The sequence below is a fragment of the Hypanus sabinus genome, chromosome 11, assembly GCF_030144855.1.
Source record: "Hypanus sabinus isolate sHypSab1 chromosome 11, sHypSab1.hap1, whole genome shotgun sequence".
NCBI classification, from domain to species: domain Eukaryota; kingdom Metazoa; phylum Chordata; class Chondrichthyes; order Myliobatiformes; family Dasyatidae; genus Hypanus; species Hypanus sabinus.
Genome location: NC_082716.1, coordinates 97,541,487 through 97,565,336, shown reverse-complemented (window position 1 = coordinate 97,565,336; position 23,850 = coordinate 97,541,487). Strand labels below are relative to the sequence as shown.

Below are 23,850 nucleotides of genomic sequence, written 5' to 3'. Positions count from 1 at the left end.
TGTTGTGTTCTTTGTGTGAGATGTGGGAATTCTGGAAGACCTCCGGCCTTCCGGACAGCCACATCTGCACAAGGTGCACCAAGTTGCAGTTCCCTGGAGAACATATTAGGGAAATGGAGTTGCAACTTGATAACCTTCGGTTCATTTGGAAACTGGGGAGATGATAGATAGAAGCTACAGGGAGGTAGTCAGCCCCCAAGTTGAAGGAGGCAGGTAAATGGCTGACTGTCAAGAGAGGGAAGGGAAATGGGCAGTCAGTATGGGGTACCCCTTTGGCTGCTCCCATCAATAATAAGTATACAACTTTGGAAATTGTTGACAGGGGATGACCTATCAGGGGGAACCTGGAGCGACTGGGTCTATTGAGTCTCACAGTGTACTCAGAAGGGAAGGGGTGAGAAGAGGACTGTAGTAGTGATAGAGGTTCCATAGTTAGAGGAGTAGGCACGAGATCCTGTGGGCACTACAGAGGGACCCATATGGTACATCTTGGATTGGGTCCACAACATTCTAAAGGGGGAGGGTGAGCAGCCAGAAGTCCTGGTTCATACTGGCACTAGTGACATAGGTAGGAAGGGTGAGGAGGTCCTGAAGAGAGAGTTTAGGGTGATAGGTAGAAAGCTGAAAAGCAGGACATCCAAGGAAGCAATCTCTGGATTGCTGCCTGTACCACATGCTAGTGGATATAAGAATAGGAGCACTTGGCAGACGAATGTGTGGCTGAGAAACATGGTTGAGATGATTGTGGTAGATGGGGCAGGGTTTCAGATTTCTGGATCATTGGGATCGCTTTTGGGGTAGGTATGACCTGTACGTCAGGAATGGTTACACCTAAATGCAGGAGGACCAATATCCTTGTGGGCAGGTTTGCCCCCGGAGTTTCTGGGAGCAATTTGGAAGATGCAGGATGGATATATCCCAAACATTCTAAATACAGGATGATGCAACTATGACTGACAAGTGAAGTCGAAGGCAAAATAAAGAAAGAGAGGGTAAATAGTACTGGGAAGTTAGAGGGTCGGAAAACCAAAAGTTTTTTCAAATATATGAAGAGTAAAAGAGAAGCGAGAATAGATATTGAACTGCTGGAAAATGACCCTGGAGAGGTAGTAATTGGGGACAAGGAAATGGCGATGAACTGCTTAAATATTTTGCATCATTGTGGAAGACACTAGCAGTATACCGGAACTTTGAAAGTATCAGCGGGCAGAAAGTACTCGACATTTCAGTAGTTATGTAACAATGGGATAAAAGCTGTTCTTGATCCTGGTAGTACATGGTGTAAGGCTTTTGTGTCTTCTCAATGAGAGGGAAGAGAAGACAGAATGACCTGTGTGGAAGGGTTCCTTTATTATATTGGCTTCTTTACCGAGGCAGTGAGTAGTGTAGATGGAGTCTATGGAAGGGAGACTGGCTTCTGTAATATGCTGAGCTGTGTCCACAACTCTGCAGTTACTTGCAGTCTTGGGAACAGCAGTTGCCACATGAAACTGTGATGCATCAAGATAGGATGCTCTTCATGATGCATCTATAAAAGCTGGTGAGGGTCAATGGGCACTTGCTGAATTTTCTTAGGCTTCTGAGGAAGCAGAGGTGCTCCTTCTTAGCCATCGTGTGGAACTAATTAGATGAGGACAAGTTTTTGGTGATGATTACACCTAGGAATGTAAAGCTCACAGATATCTGCTCTTCAGTACTATTGATACAGGCAGGGCTGTGTGCTTCGTGATGCTTTCTGACCAGCTCTTTAGTTTTGCTGACTTTGAGGGAACAGTTGTTATTGCGACATTACCATTTGGGGCTTTCACTGGGGAATTGGATGGTCACTTGTCAAAGAGTGATTTCTGGAGGTGTAAGGAAAGAGTTAGGGAATAAGACCAGTGAGAATAGACTAGGAGTTGGTACAATCTGATGCACTGAATAGACTCTTGTATCATCACAACTGTGGTTCTGAGTGATTGTCTTGTGTCTGAGGTATCACTCAATTAGCATCACCAAAGCAGGTTTTAAACATAAGAGACCACAAACAAATTGCTGGAGGAATTCAGAGGGTCAAACAGCATCTATGAGGTCAAAGGAATTGTAAACATTTTGGATCGAAACTCAGCATCAGGAATGAGCGAGAGGGAGAAGGCTGGTATAGAGAGGAGAGGGGTGTGGTCAGGCAGGAGTCTGAGGTATTTGGTGGACTGAGGAGTTGTGTAAGATGACAGGTAATGTTGGGTAGGGTGAAGTTGGGAGAAGGTGGCAGGTGACTGATACATGGAGCCAGACAAAGCAAAGGCAACCACACAACAGCATGGTTGTTATTTCATTTTTGCTTGTGTAAAACACCTGTCATATTTTCCACTATACTGTTATGACCACCCGTGTAAGGGTACAGTGCTACTTCTGCTAGTGTTTAATGATGTATTATTGTGGAAGGTTTATTTTGGTTCTGTTTCATGTGTTTTTCTGATTTACATTCACAGTAGCAGAAGAACTGGAGTTTCAGTTTCCTTGTGGCACTCAGGAGCCAGCCCGTCTCTGCCCAAATGGCACTTTCTGTTCATACTGGATCGGACCCAATGACGGCATCACTCAGTTCGATAACATCCTGTTTGCACTGCTGACTGTCTTCCAGTGCATCACCATGGAGGGATGGACCACCATTCTCTACAATGTAAGTGGGATAAAGTGGGAGTGTTCCGTTGGATTATATCACAGAATAAGGGTAATTGGCCCAGCAGGCCCACGTCTGCTCATATTAGAGCAATGTCAGAAGTTGTTATCAAACCACAAACAAGAGAAAACCTGCAGATGCTGGAAATCCGAGCAACACACACAAAATGCTGGAGGAACTCAGCAGGCCAGGCAGCATCTAAGGGGAACAGAACTACAGTTGATGTTTCAGGCTGAAACCCTTTGGCAGGACTGAAGGGTTGCCGAAGGTTTTCCGCCCGAAACGTCGACTGTACTTTTTTCCATAGATGCTGCCTGGCTTGCTGAGTTCCTCCAGCATTTTGTTTGTGATGGTCAGAAGTTGTTACGTTGTTCCATTGTCATCAGTCCATTCTCTTTATCTCTGTATAATCCTACACTTATTCATCTGCCTCATAACTTCCTTTTGCCACTTGCTTATATCATGTGGTAATTTACGCCAGCCACGTATCCTGATGATGTCAGAAGAGATGGACCATCAGGAAAAACTCACATTTTCAGGAAAAATGTGTGGTGTTTTTTCAGATGGTCCATTGAGTGGATTGGCTTTGGCTCAACAGGCCTAGAAAAGCACAGGTGGAGGTTCTAAGTAAGTTTCTAGTAATTTTTTTTCTCTTTCTTTGTCTATTAGTCTGTAAGAAGTGTACCAAGAATGGGTCCAGAGTTAGTGGCATATTCTTTGAGTGAGATGTGGGAACTCTGAGAGACTTCCAGTCTCCCTGATAACTATGAATATCTGTATGAAGTGCGTTGAGCTGCAGCTACTTAAAGACAATGTTAAGGAACTGGAGCTGCAACTTGATGACCCTTGGGTAATACAAGAGAATGGGGAGGTGAGATTTAGAAGCTATAGCGAAGTCGTCATCAGGAGAGGGAAATGGCAACCATATTGGTACCACGACTTAAATGGGAAAAGGGAGGCAGTCCTGAAGAGAGAAGAAAGGGAGTTAGATATAAAGCCGAAAAGCTAGACCTCCAGGATAGTAATCTCTGGATTGCTGCCTGTACCATGCACCAGCTAGGGAGGCAGAACAGGATGATTTGGCAGATGAATGCGTGGCAGAGTAATTGGTGCAGGGGGCAGAGTTTCAAATTTCTGGATCATTGAGATTTCTTCTGGGGAAAGTACGACCTGTACAAAAAGGATAGTTTACATCTGAACCTGAGAGGTACCTATATCCTTGCAAGCAGGTTATGTAGAGCTATTGTGGAGGAGAATGGGAACCGGAAATAATAGAGTTGAGGATGGGGCAGTTGGTATACAAGTAGATGATGTGTGCTGTGAGACTGAGGAAGGACAGGTACATAATAGGGCAAGATTGCAGTCAGTGGGATGAGTTGAAGTGTAACATGGAGGCAAAATTGATCTTATAGTGCAATAAGACATTAGAAGGTATGATGTTGTGGACATCACTGAGTTGTGGCTGAATGAAGATAATTCTAGGGAGCCTAACATCCAAAGGATATTGTTTCAAAAGGACAGGCAAGGAGGCAGAAGGGATGGGGAGGCTCTGTTGGTTAAAAATGAAGTCAAATCCTTATGAAGAGATGACGTTTGATCGGAGGATGTAGAAACCTTATGGGTAAGAGTTAAGATACTCCAAGTGTAAAAAAACTTTGGTTAGATACATGGATGGGAGGGGTATGAAGGGCTATGCCTGGGTACTAGTCAATGGAACTAGGCATGTTAATGGTTTGACATTGACCAAATGGGCCAAAGGGCCTGCATCTGTGCTACAGTGTTCTATGGCTGACTCTTTGAGGCTAGTTCTTTAATACGAGGAATGTCGGAAGATGAAGTATTTAAAGTTTTAAATATAGAAATATTTAAAGTTATGAAAGACAGAAATAAGATGGATGGTAACATTCTTTTCCCAGGATAAGGGAGACCAAAGTCTAGACTGAGAAGGGAAAGATTTGAGAGGGACCCAAGAGGTAATTTTTCACGCAGAGTCTGGTGAGTATATGGAATAGGCTGCCAGGAGAAGTGTTTGGGCAGGTAAAATAATAGCGTTTAAGGAGCACTTGGATAGATACATGAAGGGATAAGCTTAGAGGGGAACGGCCCAAATGTAGAACACTGGGACTTGCTAGGTAGGGATTCTGATTGATGGTTGGTCTGAAGGATCGGTTTTGGTGCTATTTTGTTGTATGGCTCTATGATTGAAGGGGGTTATAATGGGAAAGAGAGGTTAATGGCAAGTGAAACAAGAATGTGATCAGGGAGTGGTGAAGGGAAGGACCATAAGATATGGGAGCAGAATTAGGCCATTCAGCCTAACGAGTCTGCTCCACTATTCCATCACTCTATCCTTTTCAACCCCTTTCTCCCAATAGCGATGCTTCACTACCAGATGAACTTAATGCCTCCTATGCCCACCTGCTGCACCTGGTGACCCAATGATTTTTGTCTCAGAGGCTGATATTAGACTGTCTTTAAAGAGGGTGAACCTTTGCAAGGCGGAAGGCCCTGACCGAGTACCTGGTAAGGCTCTGAAAGCTTGTGCCAACCAATTGGCGGGAGTATTCAAGGATGTTTTCAACCTCTCACTGCTGTGGGCGGAAGTTCCCTCATTCTTCAAAAAGGCAGCAATTATACCGTGCCTGAGAAGAATAATGTGAGCTGCCTTAATGACTACCGCCCAGTAGCACTCACATCTACAGTGATGAAATGCTTTGAGGCCTGGACCCACTGCAGTTAGCCTAGTGCCACAATAGGTCAACGGCAGACGCAATCTCAGTGGCTCTTCGCAGGGCCTTAGACCACCTGGACAATACAAACACCTACGTCAGAATGCTGTTTGTTGACTATAGCTCAGCATTTAACACCATCATTCCCACAGTCCTGATTGAGAAGTTACAGAATCTGGGTATCTGTACCTCCCTCTGCATTTGGATCCTCTACTTCCCAACCAGAAGACCACAATCTGTGCAGATTGGAGATGATATCTCCTCCTTGCTGACGATCAACACTGGTGCATCTCAGGGGGTGTGCTCAGCCCACTGCTCTAATCCCTGTATACACAGACTGTGCTGCTAGGCGTAGCTTAAATACCATCTGTAAATTTGCTGATACAACCATTGTTGGTAGAATCCCAGATGGAGAAGAGAGAGCGTACAGGAGCGACATATGCCAACTAGTGGAGTGGTTCCACAGCAACAACCTGGCACTCAATATCAGTAAGACAAAAGAGCTGATTGTGGACTTCAGAAAGGGTAAGGCGAAGGAACACATACCAATTCTCAAAGAAGTTTCAGAAGCGGAGAGTGAGCAGTTTCAAGTTCCTGAAGACCTAACCTGGTTCCAACATAGCAGTTATAAAGAAGGCAAGACAGTGACTATACTTCATTAGGAGTTTGAAGAGATTTGATATGTCAACAAAAACATTCAAAGACTTCTATAGATGTACATGGAGAGCATTCTGACAGGCTGCATCACTGTCTGGTATGGTTTGGGTGGCAGTGGTGGGGGGGAGGCTACTGCACAGGACCAAAAGAAGCTGCAGAGGCTTGTAAATTTAGTCTGCTCCATCTTGGGTACTAGCCAACAAAGATGTGGTATCTCACAAAGGCAGCATCCATTATTATGACCTCCAGCACCCAGGGCATGCCCTTTTCTCACTGTTACCATCAGGTGGGAGGTACAGAAGCCTGAAGGCACACACTCAGTGATTCAGGAACAGCTCCTTCCCCTCTGCCATCCGATTCCTAAATGAACATTGAATCCATGAACACTAGCTCACTTTATAAATATGTATTATTTCTGTTTTTGCGCAATTTTAATCTATTCAATATATGTATACTGTCATTGATTTAATTATTTTTTTCTTCTATATGTATTGCATTGAACTGTTTCTGCTAAGTTAACATTTCGTGACTCATGCCAGTGATAATAAACTTGATTCTGAACTAGAGTGCAAGGACAGATAGTGGAGCGGTTCTGGAGAAAAATGTTTCTGCGTATTGATTAGGACTCCCATACTGTTAAAGGTCTAGATGGGTTAGAGTTTGTAAAATATGTTCAAGAAAGTTTTCTAAATCAATATATAGAGGTATATACTAGAGAGGATGTAATATTAGACCTCCTATTAGGAAACGAGTTAGGACAAGTGACAGAAGTGTGTTTAGGGGAACACTTCGGGTCTAGTGATCATAACGCCAATAGTTTCAACTTGGTCATGGATCTAAAAAGCGTAAATTGAGACAGTTTGTTCTCTGGCAAACTGTGATTGGTAAGTGGGAGCCCTTCAAAGGAGAAATTTTGAGAGTGCAGAGCTTGCATGTTCCTGTCAGGATTAAAGGCAAAGTGAATAAGAATAAGGAACCTTGGTTCTCGAAGGATATTGGAAATCTGATAAAGAAGTAGAGAGAGATGTATGACAGGTATAGGGAACAAGGAGCAAATAAGGTGCTTGAGGAGTATAAAAAGTGCAAGAAAATACTTCAGAAACAAATCAGGAGGGCAAAAAGAAGACATGAGATTGCTTTGGCAGTCGAGGTGAAGGATAATCCAAAGAGCTTTTACAGGTAAATTAAGAGCGAAAGAATAGTAAGGGGTAAAATTGGTCCTCTTGAAGATCAGAGTGGTTGGCTATGCATGGAACCAAAAGAAATGGGGGAGATCTTAAATGGTTTTTTTGCATCTGTATTTACTAAGGAAACTGGCATGGAGTCTATGAAAATAAGGCAAACAAGTAGTGAGGTCATGGAACCTATATAGATGAAAAAGGAGGTGGTGCTTGCTGTCTTGAGGCAAATCAGAGTAGATAAGTCCCCAGGACCTGACAGAGTATTCCCTCGGACCTTGAAGGAGACTAGTGTTGAAATTGCAGGGATCTTGGCAGATATATTTAAAGTGTTGATATCCATGGGCGAGGTGCTGGAGGATTGGAGGGTAGCTCATGTTGTTCCATTGTTTAAAAAAGGCTCTAAAAGTAACATGGGAAATTATAGGCCAGTAAGTTTGACATCAGTAGCAGGTAAATTATTGGAAGGAGTACTAAGAGATCGGATCTCCAAGAATTTGGATGCATAGAACATAGAACAATACAGCACAGTACAGGCCCTTCAGCCCACAATGTTCTGCTGACCCTTAAACTCTGCCTCCCATATAACCCCCCCCCCACTTTAAATTCCTCCATATACCTGTCTATACAGGGACTTATTAGGGAGAGTCAACATGGCTTTGTGCATGGTAAGTCATGTTTAACCAATCTATTAGAGTTTTTCGAGGAGGTTACCAGGAAGGTTGATGAAGGGAAGGCAGTGGATGTTGTCGACATGGACTTCAGTAAGGCCCTTGACAAGGTCCCACATGGGAGGTTAGTTAGGAAGATTCAGTTGCTAGGTATACATGGAGAGGTAGTAAATTGGATTAGACATTAGACATTGACTCAATGGGAGAAGTCAGAGAGTGGTAGTGGAGGATTGCTTCTCTGAGTGGAGGCCTGTGACAAGTGGTGTGCCACAGGGATCAGTGCTGGGTCCATTGTTATTTGTAATCTATATCAATGATCTGGATGATAATGTGGTAAATTGGATCAGCAAATTTACAGATGATGCAAAGACTGGAGGTCTAGTGGACAATGAGGAAGGTTTTCAAAGCTTGCAGAGGGATTTGGACCAGCTGGAAAAATGGGCTGACAAATGGCAGGTGGAGTTTAATGCAGATAAGTGTGAGGTATTGCACTTTGGAAGGACAAACCAAAGTAGAACATACAGGGTAAATGGTAGGACACTGAGGAGTGCAGTAGAACAGAGGGATCTGGGAATACAGATACAAAATTCCCTAAACGTGGTGTCACAGGTAGATAGGATCATAAAGAAAGTTTTTGGTACATTGGCCTTTATAAATCAAAGTATTGAGTATAAGAGTTGGAATGTTATGGTGAGGTTGTATAAGGCATTGGTGGAGCCGAATTTGGAGTATTGTGTGTAGTTTAGATCACCAAATTACAGGAAGGATATTAATAAGGTTAAAAGAGTGCAGAGAAGGTTTACAAGGATGTTGAAGGGACTTGAGAAACTGAGTTACAGAGAAAGGTTGAATAGGTTAGGACTTTATTCCCTGGAGTGTAGAAGAATGAATGAAGATTTGATAGAGGTGTATAAAATTATGATGGGTATGGATAGAGTGAATGCAAGCAGGCTTTTTCCACTGAAGCTAGGGGAGGACAAAATCCAGAGGACGTTGGTTGAGGCTGAAAGGGGAAAAGTTTAAAGGGAGCATTAGGGGGAGCTTCTTCACACAGAGAGTAGTGGGAGTGTGGAATGAGCTGCCAGTTGAAGTGGTGAATGCAGGCTCACTTTTAACATTTAAGAAAAACTTGGACAGGTACATGGATGAGAGGTGTATGGAGGGATATGGGCCAGGTGCAGGTCAGTGGGACTAGGCAGAAAAATGGTTCGGCACAGCCAAGAAGGGCCAAAAGACCTGTTTTCTGTGCTGTAATGTTCTATGATTCTATGGTTCTAAGCCTACATACAAGGTCAGGAATCAAAAGATTGAACAGGTGGGACGAATGTTTTGAGCTGTGTACATTTGAGAAGACTTTAAAAGTGAAAATTTGAGGATTCTGTGTTTGTACGTTCCTGTCAGAAAAGAAGAGGACCTTGATATTTAAAAGATATTGAGACATTGGTTAAGAAAAATGAGGTGCAATAGCAGGTATAGGCAAGTAGGAAAATTGTTTTTCTTCAGGAGTATAATAAATACAAGAGAAGACTTAAGGAAATCAAAACGGCTAAAGGAAGGTGTGAGGTTGCTCTAGCAAATAAGGTGAAGGAGAATCCTGAGGACTACTACAAATATAGTAAGAGCAAAAGGATAGCGAGGGACAAAATCTAGTCCATGCCAAAACCATTTCAAATGCTGAGTCCCATTAACCTGCATTGGGACCTTAGCCCTCCATATCCCTGCTATCCATGTACCTATCCAATCTTCTTTTAAACATTGAAATCAAGCTTAAATGCATCCCTTGTCCTGGCAGCTCATTCCACACTCATGACCCTCCTCTCATGTGCCTCTTAAATTTCTCATCTTAACCCATGACCTCTGGTTGTATGCTCAACCAACATCAGTGGAAAAAAGCCTGCTTACATTTAGCCAAAATATACCCCTCATAATTTTGCATAGCTCTTTCAAATTTCCTTTTAATCCTCTACATTCTAAGAAAATAGTCCTAACCTGTTCAATCTTTCCCTACAGCTCAAGTCCTCCAGACTCAGTAACATCCTTGTAAATTTTCTCTGCATTCTTTCAACCTTGTTTACATCTTTCCTGTAGGTAGGTGACCAAAACTGTACACAATACTCCACATTAGGCCTCACCAACATCTTACACAATTTCAACATAAGATCCCATCTCCTGTACTCAGTACTTTGACTTATGAAGGCCAATTTGCTAAAAGCTTTATATATGACCCTATTTACCTGTGACACCACTTTCAACAAATTATGGACCTGTATTTCCAGATCCCTTTGTTCTACCAAACTCTTCAGAGCCCTGCCATTCACAGTGTAAGATCTACCCTGATTGGTCCTACCAAAGTGCAAAACTTCACACTTGTCTGCATCAAATTCCATCTGCCACTTTTCTGCCCAGTTTTCCAGCTGATGTAGATTTCACTGCAAGCCATGATAGCCTTCCTTACTGTCCACTACACTGCCAGTCTTGGTATATCTACAAACTTGCTGACCCAGTTGACCAGATTATCATCCAGATCATTGATATATAGATGACAAACAATAAAGGACCCAGTACTGATTCCTGTGGCACACCACTAGTCACAGGACTCCAGTTGGAGAGGCAATTATCTACTACCACTCTCTGGTGTCTCCCACAAAGCCATTGACTAATCCAATTTACTCCCTCATTTTGAATGCTGAGTGACTGAACCTTTCTCAACAATGTCTCATGCAGGACCTTGTCAAATGCCTCACTGAAGTCCACGTAGATAATATCCACTGCCTTACCTTTATCTAGTTTCCTGGTAACTTCCTCAAAAAGCTCTATAAGATTGGTTATACATAACCTAACAGGCACAAATCCATGCTACCTATCCTTAATTAGTTCATGTCTATCCAAATACTTGTATGACTGGTCTCTTAGAATACCTTCCAATAACTTTCCCACAGCTGCTGTCAGACTCCCAACTTGTAAGTGTGAGGTACCTCATTTTGGTAGGACTAATCAAAATAGGACATACATGGTAAATGGTAGGGCATTTAGAAATGCAGTAGAACAGAGTGATCTAGGAATAACGGTGCATAGTTCCCTGAAGGTGGAATCTCATGTGGATAGGGTAGAGAAGAAAGCTTTTGGTATGCTGGCCTTTATAAATCAGAGCATTGAGTATAGGAGTTGGGATGTAATGTTAAAATTGTACAAGGCATTGGTGAGGCCAAATTTGGAGTATTGTATACAGTTCTGGTCACCAAATTATGGGAAAGATGTCAACCAAATAACCATATAACAATCACAGCACGGAAACAGGCCATCTTGGCCCTCCTAGTCCGTGCCGAACTCTTAATCTCACCTAGTCCCACCTACCCGCACTCAGCCCATAACCCTCCACTCCTTTGCTGTCCATATACCTATCCAATTTTACCTTAAATGATACAACTGAACTGGCCTCTACTACTTCTACAGGAAGCTCATTCCACACAGCTATCACTCTCTGAGTAAAGAAATACCCCCTCGTGTTTCCCTTAAACTTCTGCCCCCTAACTCTCAAATCATGTCCTCTCGTTTGAATCTCCCCTACTCTCAATGGAAACAGCCTATTCACGTCAACTCTATCTATCCCTCTCAAAATTTTAAATACCTCGATCAAATTCCCCCTCAACCTTCTATGCTCCAATGAATAGAGACCTAACTTGTTCAACCTTTCTCTGTAACTTAAGTGCTGAAACCCAGGTAACATCCTAGTAAATCGTCTCTGCACTCTCTCTAATTTATTGATATCTTTCTGATAATTCGGTGACCAGAACTGTACACAATATTTCAAGTTTGGCCTTACCAATGCCTTGTACAATTTTAACATTACATCCCAACTTCTGTATTCAATGCTTTGATTTATAAAGGCCCGCGTTCCAAAAGACTTCTTCACCACCCTATCTACATGAGACTCCACCTTCAGGGAACTATGCACTGTTATTCCTAGATCTCTCTGTTCCTTTGCATTCCTCAATGCCCTACCATTTACCCTGTATGTTCTATTTGGATTATTCCTGCCAAAATGTAGAACCTCACACTTCTCAGCATTAAACTCCATCTGCCAACGTTCAGCCCATTCTTCTAACCGGCATAAATCTCCCTGCAAGCTTTGAAAACCCACCTCATTATCCACAACACCTCCTACCTTAGTATCATCGGCATACTTACTAGTCCAATTTACCACCCCATCATCCAGATCATTTATATATATTACAAACAACATGGGGCCCAAAACAGATCCCTGAGGCACCCCGCTAGTCACCGGCCACCATCCCGATAAACAATTATCCACCACTACTCTCTGGCATCTCCCATCTAGCCACTGTTGAATCCATTTTATTACTCCAGCATTAATACCTAACGACTGAACCTTCTTAACTAACCTTCCATGTGGAGCTTTGTCAAAGGCTTTGCTGAAGTCCATATAGACTACATCCACTGCCTTACCCTCGTCAACATTCCTCGTAACTTCTTCAAAAAATTCAATAAGGTTTGTCAAACATGACCTTCCACGCACAAATCCATGCTGGCTACTTCTAATCAGATCCCATCTATCCAGATAATTATAAATACTATCTCTAAGAATACTTTCCATTAATTTACCCACCACTGATGTCAAACTGATAGGTCTATAATTGCTAGGCTTCCTTCTAGAGCCCTTTTTAAACAATAGAACCACATGAGCAATACGCCAATCCTCTGGCACAATCCCCGTTTCTAATGACATATTAAAGATCTCCGTCAGAGCTCCTGCTATTTCTACACAAACTTCCCTCAAGGTCCTGGGGAATATCCTGTCAGGACCCGGAGATTTTTAAATTTCTTAAAAGCGCCAGTACTTCCACCTCTTTAATTGTCATAGGTTCCATAACTTCCTTACTTGTTTCCCACACCTTAGACAATCCTCCTCCTTAGTGAATACCGAAGAGAAGAAATCATTCAAAATCTCTCCCATCTCCTTCGGTTCCACACATAGCTGACCACTCTGATTCTCTAAGGGGCCAATTTTATCCCTCACTATCCTCTTGCTTTTAATATAACTGTAGAAACCTTTCGGATTTACTTTCACCTTATTTGCCAAACCAACCTCGTATCTTCTTTTAGCTTTTCTAATCTCTTTCTTAAGATTCCTTTTACATTCTTTATATTCCTCGAGCAATTCCTTTACTCCATGCTGCCTATATCTATTGTAGACATCCCTCTTTTTCCGAACCAAATTTCTAATATCCCTTGAAAACCATGGTGCTTTCAAACCTTTAACCTTTCCTTTCAACCTAACAGGAACATGAAGATTCTGTACCCTCATAATTTCACCCTTAAATGACTTCCATTTCTCTATTACATCCTTCCCATAAAACAACTTGACCCAATCCACTCTCTCTAAATCCCTTCGCATCTCCTCAAAGATAGCCTTTCTCCAATCAAAAATCTCAACTCTAGGTCCTGTCCTGTTCTTCTCCATAATTATATTGAAGCTAATGCTATTGTGATCACTGGACCCGAAGTGCTCCCCAACACATACATCTGTCAGCTGACCTATCGCATTCCCTAACAGGAGATCCATCACTGCCCCATCTCTAGTCGGTACTTCTATGTATTGTTGCAAAAAACTATCCTCCACACATTTCACAAACTCTAAACCATCCATCCCTTTTACAGAATGAGCTTCCCAGTCTACGTGTGGAAAATTAAAATCTCCCACAATCACCACCTTGTGTTTACTACAAATATCTGCTATCTCCTCACACATTTGCTCTTCCAACTCACGCTCCCCATTAGGTGGCCTATAATACACTCCTATCAGTGTTACTACACCTTTCCCATTCCTCAGTTCCACCCAAATAGCCTCCCTAGAGGAGCTCTCTAATCTATCCTTCCAAAGCACCGCCATAAGATTTTCTCGGACAAGCAATGCAACACCTCCTCCTCTGGCCCCTCCTACTCTATCACACCTGAAGCAACTAAATCCAGGAATATTTAGTTGCCAATCACACCCTTCCTGCAACCATGTTTCACTAATAGCTACAACATCATAATTCCAGGTACCAATCCACGCTTTAAGCTCATCCACCTTTCTTACAATGCTCCTAGCATTAAAATAGATACATTTAAGATACTCTCCACCTCCTCCTCTCTTTTCATCCCTAACAATGCATTCAAATTTATTACTCTTTTCTTTCTTCTCCCCTACATCTTCGGGCTGAGCGCATCCCTTCTCCATCACCTGCCTTTCCTCCCTCACACACTGTCTACTTACTTGCTCTACTGGTGAACTAACCTCCTCTCCCATAGTTTCCTCAAATTGATTCCCGCCCCCCCATCTTACTAGTTTAAAGTCTGCCCTGGAGCCCTAGCAAACCTCCCTGCTAGGATATTGGTCCCCCCAGGATTCAAGTGTAACCCGTCCTTCTTGAACAGGTCACGCCTGCCCCAGAAGAGGTCCCAATGATCCAGAAACTTGAATCCCTGCCCCCTGCTCCAATCCCACAGCCACGCATTCATCCTCCACCTAATTCCATTCCTACTCTCACTGTCACGTGGCACAGGCAGTAATCCCGAGATTACTACCTTTGCAGTCCTTCTTCTTAGCTGCCTTCCTAACTCCCTATACTCTCGTTTCAGGACCTCTTCCCCTTTCCTACCTATGTCATTGGTACCTACATGTACCACGACCTCTGGTTCCTCACCCTCCCACTTCAGGATATCTTGGACGCGATCAGAAACCCTGACCCTGAACCCTGGCACCAGGGAGGCAAATTACCATCCAGAACTCCCGATCACCTCCACAGAACCGCCTGTCTGAACCCCTGACTATCGAGTCCCCTATTACTATGGTCCTCTTTCTTCTATCCCTACCCTTCTGAGCTACAGGGCCGTCCTCTGTGCTGGAGGCCCGGCCACTGTCACTTCCACCAGGTAGGCTGTCCCCCCCCCAACAGTACTCAAACATGAGTACTTATTGTCTAGGGGTACAGCCACAGGGGTACTCTCTAGTACCTGCCTCTTCCCCTTCCTGACTGTAACCCACCTATCTGCCTCCCGTGGTCCCGGAGTGACCACCTGCCTGTAACTCCTCTCTATCACCTCCTCACTCTCCCTGACCAGGTGAAGGTCATCGAGCTGCAGCTCCAGTTCCCTAACTCGGTCCCTCAGGAGCTGCAGTTCGGCGCACCTAGTGCAGATGTGGACGTCCGGGAGACTCGGAGACTCCAGGACCTCCCACATCCGACACCGAGAACAACAAGCTGTCCTCACACTCATACTTCCCAAATAACTGAAAATAACAAGAACTAAAAGATAAGTCTACTGTGCCCTCTTCCGCCTAAGCCCCCTGAGCCCAAGCCCTACACTCTGCTCCTGGCGCACTCCGCTGCCCGCAAACGAAGCTGTCTGCTTCTTAAGGCTGTGTTCTTTTTATATCTTCCCTCCTTCCCAGGCCTCCTTCACGCGCCTGCGCAGTCCCGCCTCTCAGAACTCCGATCTGAGACGCAATTGGACAATTTGAAAATGGCCGCCGCCGCACTTCCTCTCAAAGCCTCGCTATCCTCTTCCAAAAGAGAGAGTACAGAAGAGATTTACTAGAATGTCACCTGGGTTTCAGCACCTAAGTTACAGAGAAAGGTTGAACAAGTTAGGTCTTTATTCTTTGGAGAGTAGAAGGTTGAGGAGGGACTTGATAGAGGTATTTAAAATTATGAGGGGGATAGATAGAGTTGACGTGGATAGGCTTTTTCCATTGAGAGTTGGAGAGATTCAAACAAGTGGACATGAGTTGAGAGTTAGGGGGCAAAAGTTTAGGGGTAACACAAGGGGGAACTTATTTACTCAGAGAGTGGTAGCTGTGTGGAACAAGCTTCCAGTAGAAGTAGTAGAGGCAGGTTCGATATTGTCATTTAAAAAAAAACAATTGGATAGGTATATGGACAGGAAAGGAATGGAGGGTTATGGGCTAAGTGCAGATCGGTGGGACTAGGTGAGAGTAAGCGCTCAGCACGGACTAGAAGGGCCAAGGTGGCCTGTTTCCATGCTGTAATTGTTATATGGTTATAATTAACTGGTTTCTATTTAAGCCTTTTTTAAACAGCAGATCAACATTGCCAATCCTGCAATCCTTTGGTACTTCTGTTGTTGCTAAGGATGCTTTAGATGGCTCTGCTAGGGCCCTTACACTTTCCTCCTGTAGGTTTCGAGGGAACACCTTGTCAGGCCCTGGGGGTTTAATCACCCCAATTTGCCTCATGGGAGCAAACACCTCTTCCTCTGCAATCTGTACAGGGTCCATGAACTTGATACCACTTTGCCTCACTTCTGTAGACTCTGTCTATCTACTGAGTAAATACAGATGCAAACAGTGTATTTAAGATCTCTCTCATCTGGTTTGGCTCCATACATGGATTACCATTCTTATCTTACAGAAGACCAATTTTGTCCCTTACAATCCTTTTGCTCTTAACATACCTGTAGAATCCCTTAGGATTCTCCTTAACCCTATCTGCTAGAACAACTTCATGCCTTCTTTTAGCCTTCCTAATTTCGTTCTCAAGTGTTTTCTTGCATTCCTTGTACTCTATAAGTAGCTCATTTGTTCCTACTTGCACCTCCTTTTATTTTCTCTTAACCAATGGCTCAATATCTCTGGAAAACCAAGGTTCCCTATACTTGTTATCTTTACCTTTTACTCTGACAGGCACATTCAAGCTTTGTACTCTCAAAATTTAATTTTTTGAAGGCCTCCCAATTTCTAAGCACACCTTTGCCAGAAGACAGTCTGTCCCAATTGACACTTCCCAGATAATTTCTGATACCATCAAAATTGGCCTTTCTCCAATTTAGAATCTCAATGCGGACCAGACCTATCTTTTTGTATATTTTCTTTGAAACTAATGGCATTGTAGTCACTGGATTCGAAGTGTTCCCCTACATAAACTTCTATCACTTGCCTTGTCTCATTCTGTAGTAGCAGATCCAGCTTTGTCATTGGGACTTCTATGTACTGATGAAGGGAACACATTTCCTGAACACATTTGTCAAACTTTATACAATGTAGTCGTTTTACATTATGAGTAAATATGTGCATAGTTAAAATCACCTATTATAACAATCATATGTTTCTTGCACCACTCTGCAATCTCTTTACAAATTTGTTCTTCTAAATCCCTAGGACTGTTGGATGGTCTGTAATATAACACCATTAACATGGTCAAACCTTTTCTATTTCTCAGTTCCTCACATAATGTCTCATCAAGTTCTCAGTTTTCCTGACTGAGCACTGCCATGACATTTTCCCTGACTAGTATTGCCATCCTTCCTCCTTTAATCCCTCCCACAGTATCGCATCTAAAACAATGGAACCCTGGAATATTGAGCTTCCAGTCCTGCACCTCCAGTAACCAAATCTCACTGAAGGCTACATTATAATTCCAGGTATGGATCCATGCTGAGTTCATCCGCCTCTCCTACGAAATATATGCAGCTCAACCTTTAGATCCTGACATTAAGATCTTACCAATGTCTCCCTCCACAATCTCTCCACTAACTGCTCTGGTACACTGGTTCACATCTTCCTGCAACTCTATTTTAAAATCTACTGTGTAACATTAACAAACATTCCCACTAATATCCTCCAGTTCAGGTGCAAACCATTCAAGATGGATTCAACAATCTTGTGCCCTCCCTTATACACCAACTCCTTAGCCACATTTTAAACAGTATAATCTACTTACAAACATAGTTCTGGCATCATTAGCACTTGGCACAGGTAGCAATCTTGAGATGACAACCCTGGAGATCTTGCCCTTTAACTTAGCACCTAACTCCCTGAACTCCATATGCAGAACCTTGTCACTTGTTATGCCCATGTCATTGGTACCTATGTAGACCATATGGTACCTTCAATCACTAAGAATGATTTAAATATCCCTGCTTGTACCCCAGCAGTTTCTGCACTTGCCTCCCACAGGGTTAAAAGGAACAGCTTGTCAGTCCCAGGGGATTTATCCATCTTTATTTGCCTTAGGGTAGCAAACACTTCCTCCCCTGTAATCTGTACAGGGTCCATGAAATTGATGCTGCTTTGCCTCACTTCTATAGACTCTGTTCATTTCCCAAGTAAAACTGACACAAAGAAATTATTGAATATCTCCCACTCTGTTTCAGCTCCACACATGAATTACCATCCTGGCCTTCCAGAGGACCAATTTTGTTCCTTGCAATCCTTTTGGTCTTAACATAAAGGAAGCTTTTCTTTGTAAAGAATGCATTTGGTACATTGGCCTTCATGAATCAAAGGATTGAGTACAAGAGTTTCGATGTTACGTTGAAATTGGAAAAGACATTAGTGAAAACTAATTGCGTCCAGTTTGGGTTACCTACATACATGAAAGATACCTACATACATACATACCTACATACATGAAAGAAATAAATAAGATTGAAAGAGTGCAGATAAAAATTACAATAATATTGCTGGGACTTGAGAACCTGATTTGTCAGGAAAAGTTTGAATAGATTAGAAGTTTATTCCATAGAATATAGAAGACTGAGGGTGGTTTTGATAGAGGTGTACAAAATTTTGAGGGATATGGATAAGTTAAATGCCAGCAGGCTTTTTTACACTGAAGTTGTGTGAGAATAGAGGTTTTGGGTTAAAGATGAATGGTGAAATGCTTAAGGGGAGCATGAGGGAGGATGGTGAGAGTATGGAACAAGATCCTATGTTTTATAGTCTATGTGTAAACCCCACAGAGTGGTACACAAGCACAGGATTGGACCCAGGTCCCTGTCAGGCAAAGAGGATACCTCAATCTTGGGAAAAAGATTGTGTATTCACCCTATCTGTGCCCATAAATCACATTTCTCCTACTATCACCCCTTCCCATTTCCTTTGTACATTGCAACTTGCACTTTGTCACTTGTGCATATTAGCCTAGCCCTGATGCTTTATTGCCACTGCAGTACAATAGGGTCCACTGCTTTCTGCAGGAATGAAACAAGCTGCAGAGAGTAGTGTGGCAGCCAGCGCATCATAGGCACATCCCTCCTCACTATCCATACATATGTATGTGAGGTGCTGCCTTAAGAAGACAACAAAATCAATCATCAGAGATCCCCACCATTCAGGACATGCCATGTTCACTCAGCAACCATCGGGCAGGAGGTACAGAAGCCTGAGGTGTCACACCACCAGGTTTAAGAAAAGCTACTTTCCTTCAACCGTTCCTTTCTTGAACTAACCCGCACCACCCTAATCACCACTTCAGTACAGTAACACTTTATATTGTAAGGTACTTTGTTTTATTTCATCCTAATTATGTTATTTCTCATATAGTTTAATTTGTGTTTTCGTATTAACATTGTGACTTTGATGCTCTGCGGCTGTGATGTTGTTGCAAGTAAGTTTTTCATTACATCTGTGCATGATGTACTTGTGGCCTATGACAATGAACTTGACATTGAATTATTCACAAAGGCCAGTTAACCTACTGAGATGTGTTAACTGGTGTGTTAAGCTAACACCAGATGTGTTAAGCTGGTGTTCCCAGAGAAAACCCAGGTGGAGGGAACATGTGAACTTCATATGGACAGTCCCAGAGGTCAGGATGGAATGTGAGTTGCAGGACCTGTCAGGAGCCACAGCCAGCCTGTCTGCAATTCTCAGATTACCTGTGGTTGCAGTCCAATGCCAGAAACACCAGTGTAAGGTCCTGTCATTTGAATGAAGCATCATACTGAGGCCCTGTCTGCTCTCTTTGGTGGACATTAGATCCCATCACATTACTTCATCAGACAGCCAAGAACTTTTCCTGAGCTAGTTGCGTGAATATTTATTCGTTAACCAACATCATTGAAACATGTTATCTCGCATTTATTTTGTATCTATTTTTGGACATCTTGCTGTTCTCTAATTTGTTCACACCTTTCCTGCATTACAAGTTTGACAGATTAACTTCATTAACACAAGAAATTCTGCAGATGCTGGCAATCCAAATTAACACGCACAAAATGCTGGAGGAACTCAGCAGGTCAGGCAGCATCTAAGGAAGTGAATAAACAGTTGACATTGCAGGCCGAGAACCTTCATCTAAAAAGGAAGGGGGAAGGATAGGCATCCGTTAGTCTTGTGAAACCATGGATTTGTGCCTTGGAAGGTTTCCAGGGTGCAGGCCTGGGCAGGGTTGTATGGGAGACCGGCAGTTTCCCAAGCTGCAAGCCTTCCCCTCTCCACGCCACTGATGTTGTCCAAGGGAAGGGCACTAGGACCCAAGCAGCTTGGCACCGGTGACGTCGCAGAGCAATGTGTTGTTAAGTGCCTTATCAAGGATACAACATGCTGCCTCAGCTGAGGCTCGAACCAGTGACCTTCAGGTCACTAGACTGATGCCTTATCCACTAGGCCATGCGCCAAGGGGGAAGATGCCAGAATAAAAAGATGGGGGTAGAGGAAGGAGGCAACCAAAGCCAGATAGGTAGGAAAGGTAAAGGGCTGGAAAGGAAGGAACATTATAGGAGAGGAGAGTGGACCACAAGAGAAAGGGAAGGAGGAGGGAACCCATGGGAAGTGGTAAACAAGTAGAAGAGGTGAGAGGCCATAGAGGGGAATAGAAGAAGAGGGCAAAGAAGGAATATTTTTTTAAACTGGAAGAAGAAATCAATCTTCTTGCTTCATTGTTTGTAATGCCTCAGTTTGAGAAGGGGGCAATATTCCTTTCTGCGTGCCAATGTGAATTTGGAAATGAGTTGCAGACAAGTAATGAACAAAGTAAATTGTATTGGAAGTTTTCTATTGACAAGGTTGGTGTCAAGGTACAGAACGCTGAAACTGAGGCCAATGTATTGCTTTTAGAGTTTCTTTGCATTCCGCAAGTGAAATGATGAACCATGACTCATTTGGTTGTACTCTTGGTTCTCAGTCAAAGGATGTGGTTCAACCCAGAAATGTAAGCACAAAAATCGTGAGCCTGCTGCAGAATACTACTCTATTTGGAATTGCCTGATGGGTAGAACTGGGTGTTGGGTTCTTCCAACAAAGTGACCTTGCATGATTGTACATACAATTATAGATAATAAAATTAAAATTGGTAAATCTTTTTCTTAGTCATATGTACTGAGGTGCAGTGTAAAATGGGTTTTGCGTCATGTTTATACAGATCAATTTATTACAACAGCTGATTGAGATAATACAATGTAAAACAAGGTAGAGGATTAGGAAAAGTTACAGGAAGATTCAGATCAGCTTGGTTTGTAGGCTCTCAATCCAGATAAATGCGAGCTGTGACATTTTGACAGATCTCATCAAAGTATAATTTATACAATGAATGGTAGGTTCCTGGAGAGAGTTAGAGCAGAGTGATTTGGGAGTGAAGGTGTGTAGTTTGCTGAAAGTGGTGTCAGAGGTAGAAAAGGTGATAGAAAAAAAATCATTTGTATCTAATAAAGTGGCCATTGAGTGTATATTTATGATCTTCTGCTGCTGTAGCCCATCTACTTCAAGGTTTGGCATGTTGTGCATTCACACACACTTCCACACACGACTATTGTAACATGTGGTTATGAGTTACTGTCACCTTCCAGTCAGCTTGAACCAGGCTGCCCATTGGCTTCTGACCTCTCTTATTAATGAGGATTATTTTTTTCCCACAGAGCTGATGCTCGCTGGATGATGTTTTTGTTTTTCACACCATTCTCCGTAAACGCTAGAGACTGTGGTGCATGAAAATCCTGCGCCAGCAGTTTCTGAAATACGCAAGCCACCCCATCTGGCACCAGCAATCATTCTGCTATCAAAATCACTTAGATTTCATTTCTTCCCCATTTTGGATTTTGGTCTGAACAACAACAACCTCTTGACCATGTCTACATGCTTTTATGGACTGAGTTGCTGCCACATGATTAGCTGATTAAATATTTGCATTAATAAGCAGGTGAACAAATGTACATAATAAAGTGTTCAATGTATGTTATTAAAGAAATAAGAATACAGAGAGGAAGTCATCACCCAGACACGGTGGTGTCAAGAAAATATCCTCTCCCTCAACCACTAGAAAATGAGGCAGGAGAAATAATAATGGGGGCCAAGGAGATGGCTGATGAAGTATCTTCCATCAGTCTTCACTGTGGAAGAAACTAGTTGTGTGCCAGATGTTGAAGAGTGGGAGGGAAGAGAAGTGAGTGCAGTTACTATCAAAAGCTGAAAGACCCAAGGCTACGTTAGTCACCCAGAACAGATGAATTGCACACCAGGTCTCTGAAAGAGGTAGCAATAGAGATTGCGGAGGCATGATCTTTCAAAAATCATTGGATTCTGGCATGGTGCCAGAGGACTGGAAAATTGCAAAAGAAAGGAGAAAGGCCGCAGAAAGGAAGTTATAGACCAGTTAGCCTGACCTCAGTGGTTGAGAAGATGGAGTCAATTGTTAAGAATGAGGTTATGGAGTACTTGGTGACACAAGACAAGATAGAACGAAGTCAGAATAGTTTCCTTCAGGGAAAATCTTGCCTGATAAACTTGTTGGGATTCTTTGAGGAGATTACAAGGAGGATAGATAAAAGGGATGCAGTGGATGTTCCATATGTGGCATTTGACAAGGTGCCACACATGAGGCTTTTTACCAAGTTAAGATCCTAGGATATTATAGGAAAGTGACTACCAAGGTTAGAGCATTAGCTGATTAGTAAGAGGCAGTGAGTGGAAATAAAAGTATCTTTTTCTGTTTGGATGCCAGTGTTCTGCAGAGGTCTGTTGGGACTGCTACTTTTTATACAGTTTATCAATGATGTAGATGATGGAATAGATGGCTTTGTTGCCAAGTTTGCAAATGATGTGAAGTGATTGGTGGAGCGGCAGGTAGTGATGAGTAAACAGGTAGGCTGCAGAAAGACTTGAGAATGGGCAAGAAAGTGACAGATAAAATACAATGTTGGAAAATACACGGTCATGCACTTTGGTAGAAGAAGTAAATGTGATTTTCTAAACGGGGAGAAAATCCAAAAATCTGAGATGAAAAGGAACTTGGGAAGCCTTGTGCAGAACTCCCTAGAGATTAACTTGCAGGTTAAATCAAGGAAGGCAAATACAATGTTAGCATTTGTAACACTTACCCAAAAGGCTGGTATATGTCTAGGGGAAACAGAGTTCCAGCAACTCACCAACCCTCCTCCCTTTCGCGCAGGTGCTGTGAGAATCGAGTTTATGCCTCGCGCCCGCCAACAGTATCAAACCCGCAACAAATACCGTTATGAAATACACTTTAAAGAGTTTACTAAAATTAAAAGAGTATTAGGCAATACAATATATATATAAGGAAAAAAACAAAAGGCGCCAACTTATCAAAGTTCAGTCTGTTTAGTGCACTCATTGGAGCTCAATCAACAAACCAATGACCCATCTGACCGCCATGCCGTTGCACCTGAGACCACCCCAGTGGTCTTATGAGCAGTCCAGCGCACGTCCACTTTCCTCGGCGTCTTCCTCCCGACTCCCCTCACACCAAAAACCCGCGAAAACCCCTCCCCCAAGTTCCCAGCCTCACAAGACACAATAACATTCCCCATTGACTAACAAATGAATACAATTACCATATCAGCCATTCTAAAGCGAAACAATGGCGAGAGAAACACTTATCCGACAAAGAAGCATTCCTACTCGTAACAAACCAAAGAAGCCATTTTGAGTAACATACACAGGACATTGTACACATTCATTTCAAGAGGTCTAGAATACAAGAGTAGGGATGTGATTCTGAGGCTTTATAAGGTACTAGTGAGGCCTCATCTTGAGTATTGTGAACAGTTTTGGTCTCCTCATCTAAGAAAAGATGTGCTGGCATTGGAGAGGGTTCAGAGGAGGTTCACAAGCATGATTCTGGGGTTGAAATGGTTTTCATAGGATGAATGTTTGATGGCTCTGGGTCAGATAGCGGGGTGGGATCTCATCG

General features: G+C 42.9%; 1 protein-coding gene across 1 annotated transcript in view; it reads left to right on the top strand.

Annotated features, from left to right (window-relative positions):
- LOC132402214 (probable voltage-dependent R-type calcium channel subunit alpha-1E) overlaps nt 1–23,850 on the top strand; it is a 600,800-nt gene that overhangs the window by 246,530 nt on the left and 330,420 nt on the right. Inside the window, exon 7 of the mRNA XM_059984957.1 lies at nt 2,472–2,662. Coding sequence (XP_059840940.1) covers nt 2,472–2,662 — 191 coding nt within the window. The remainder of the gene's footprint in view (nt 1–2,471; nt 2,663–23,850) is intronic.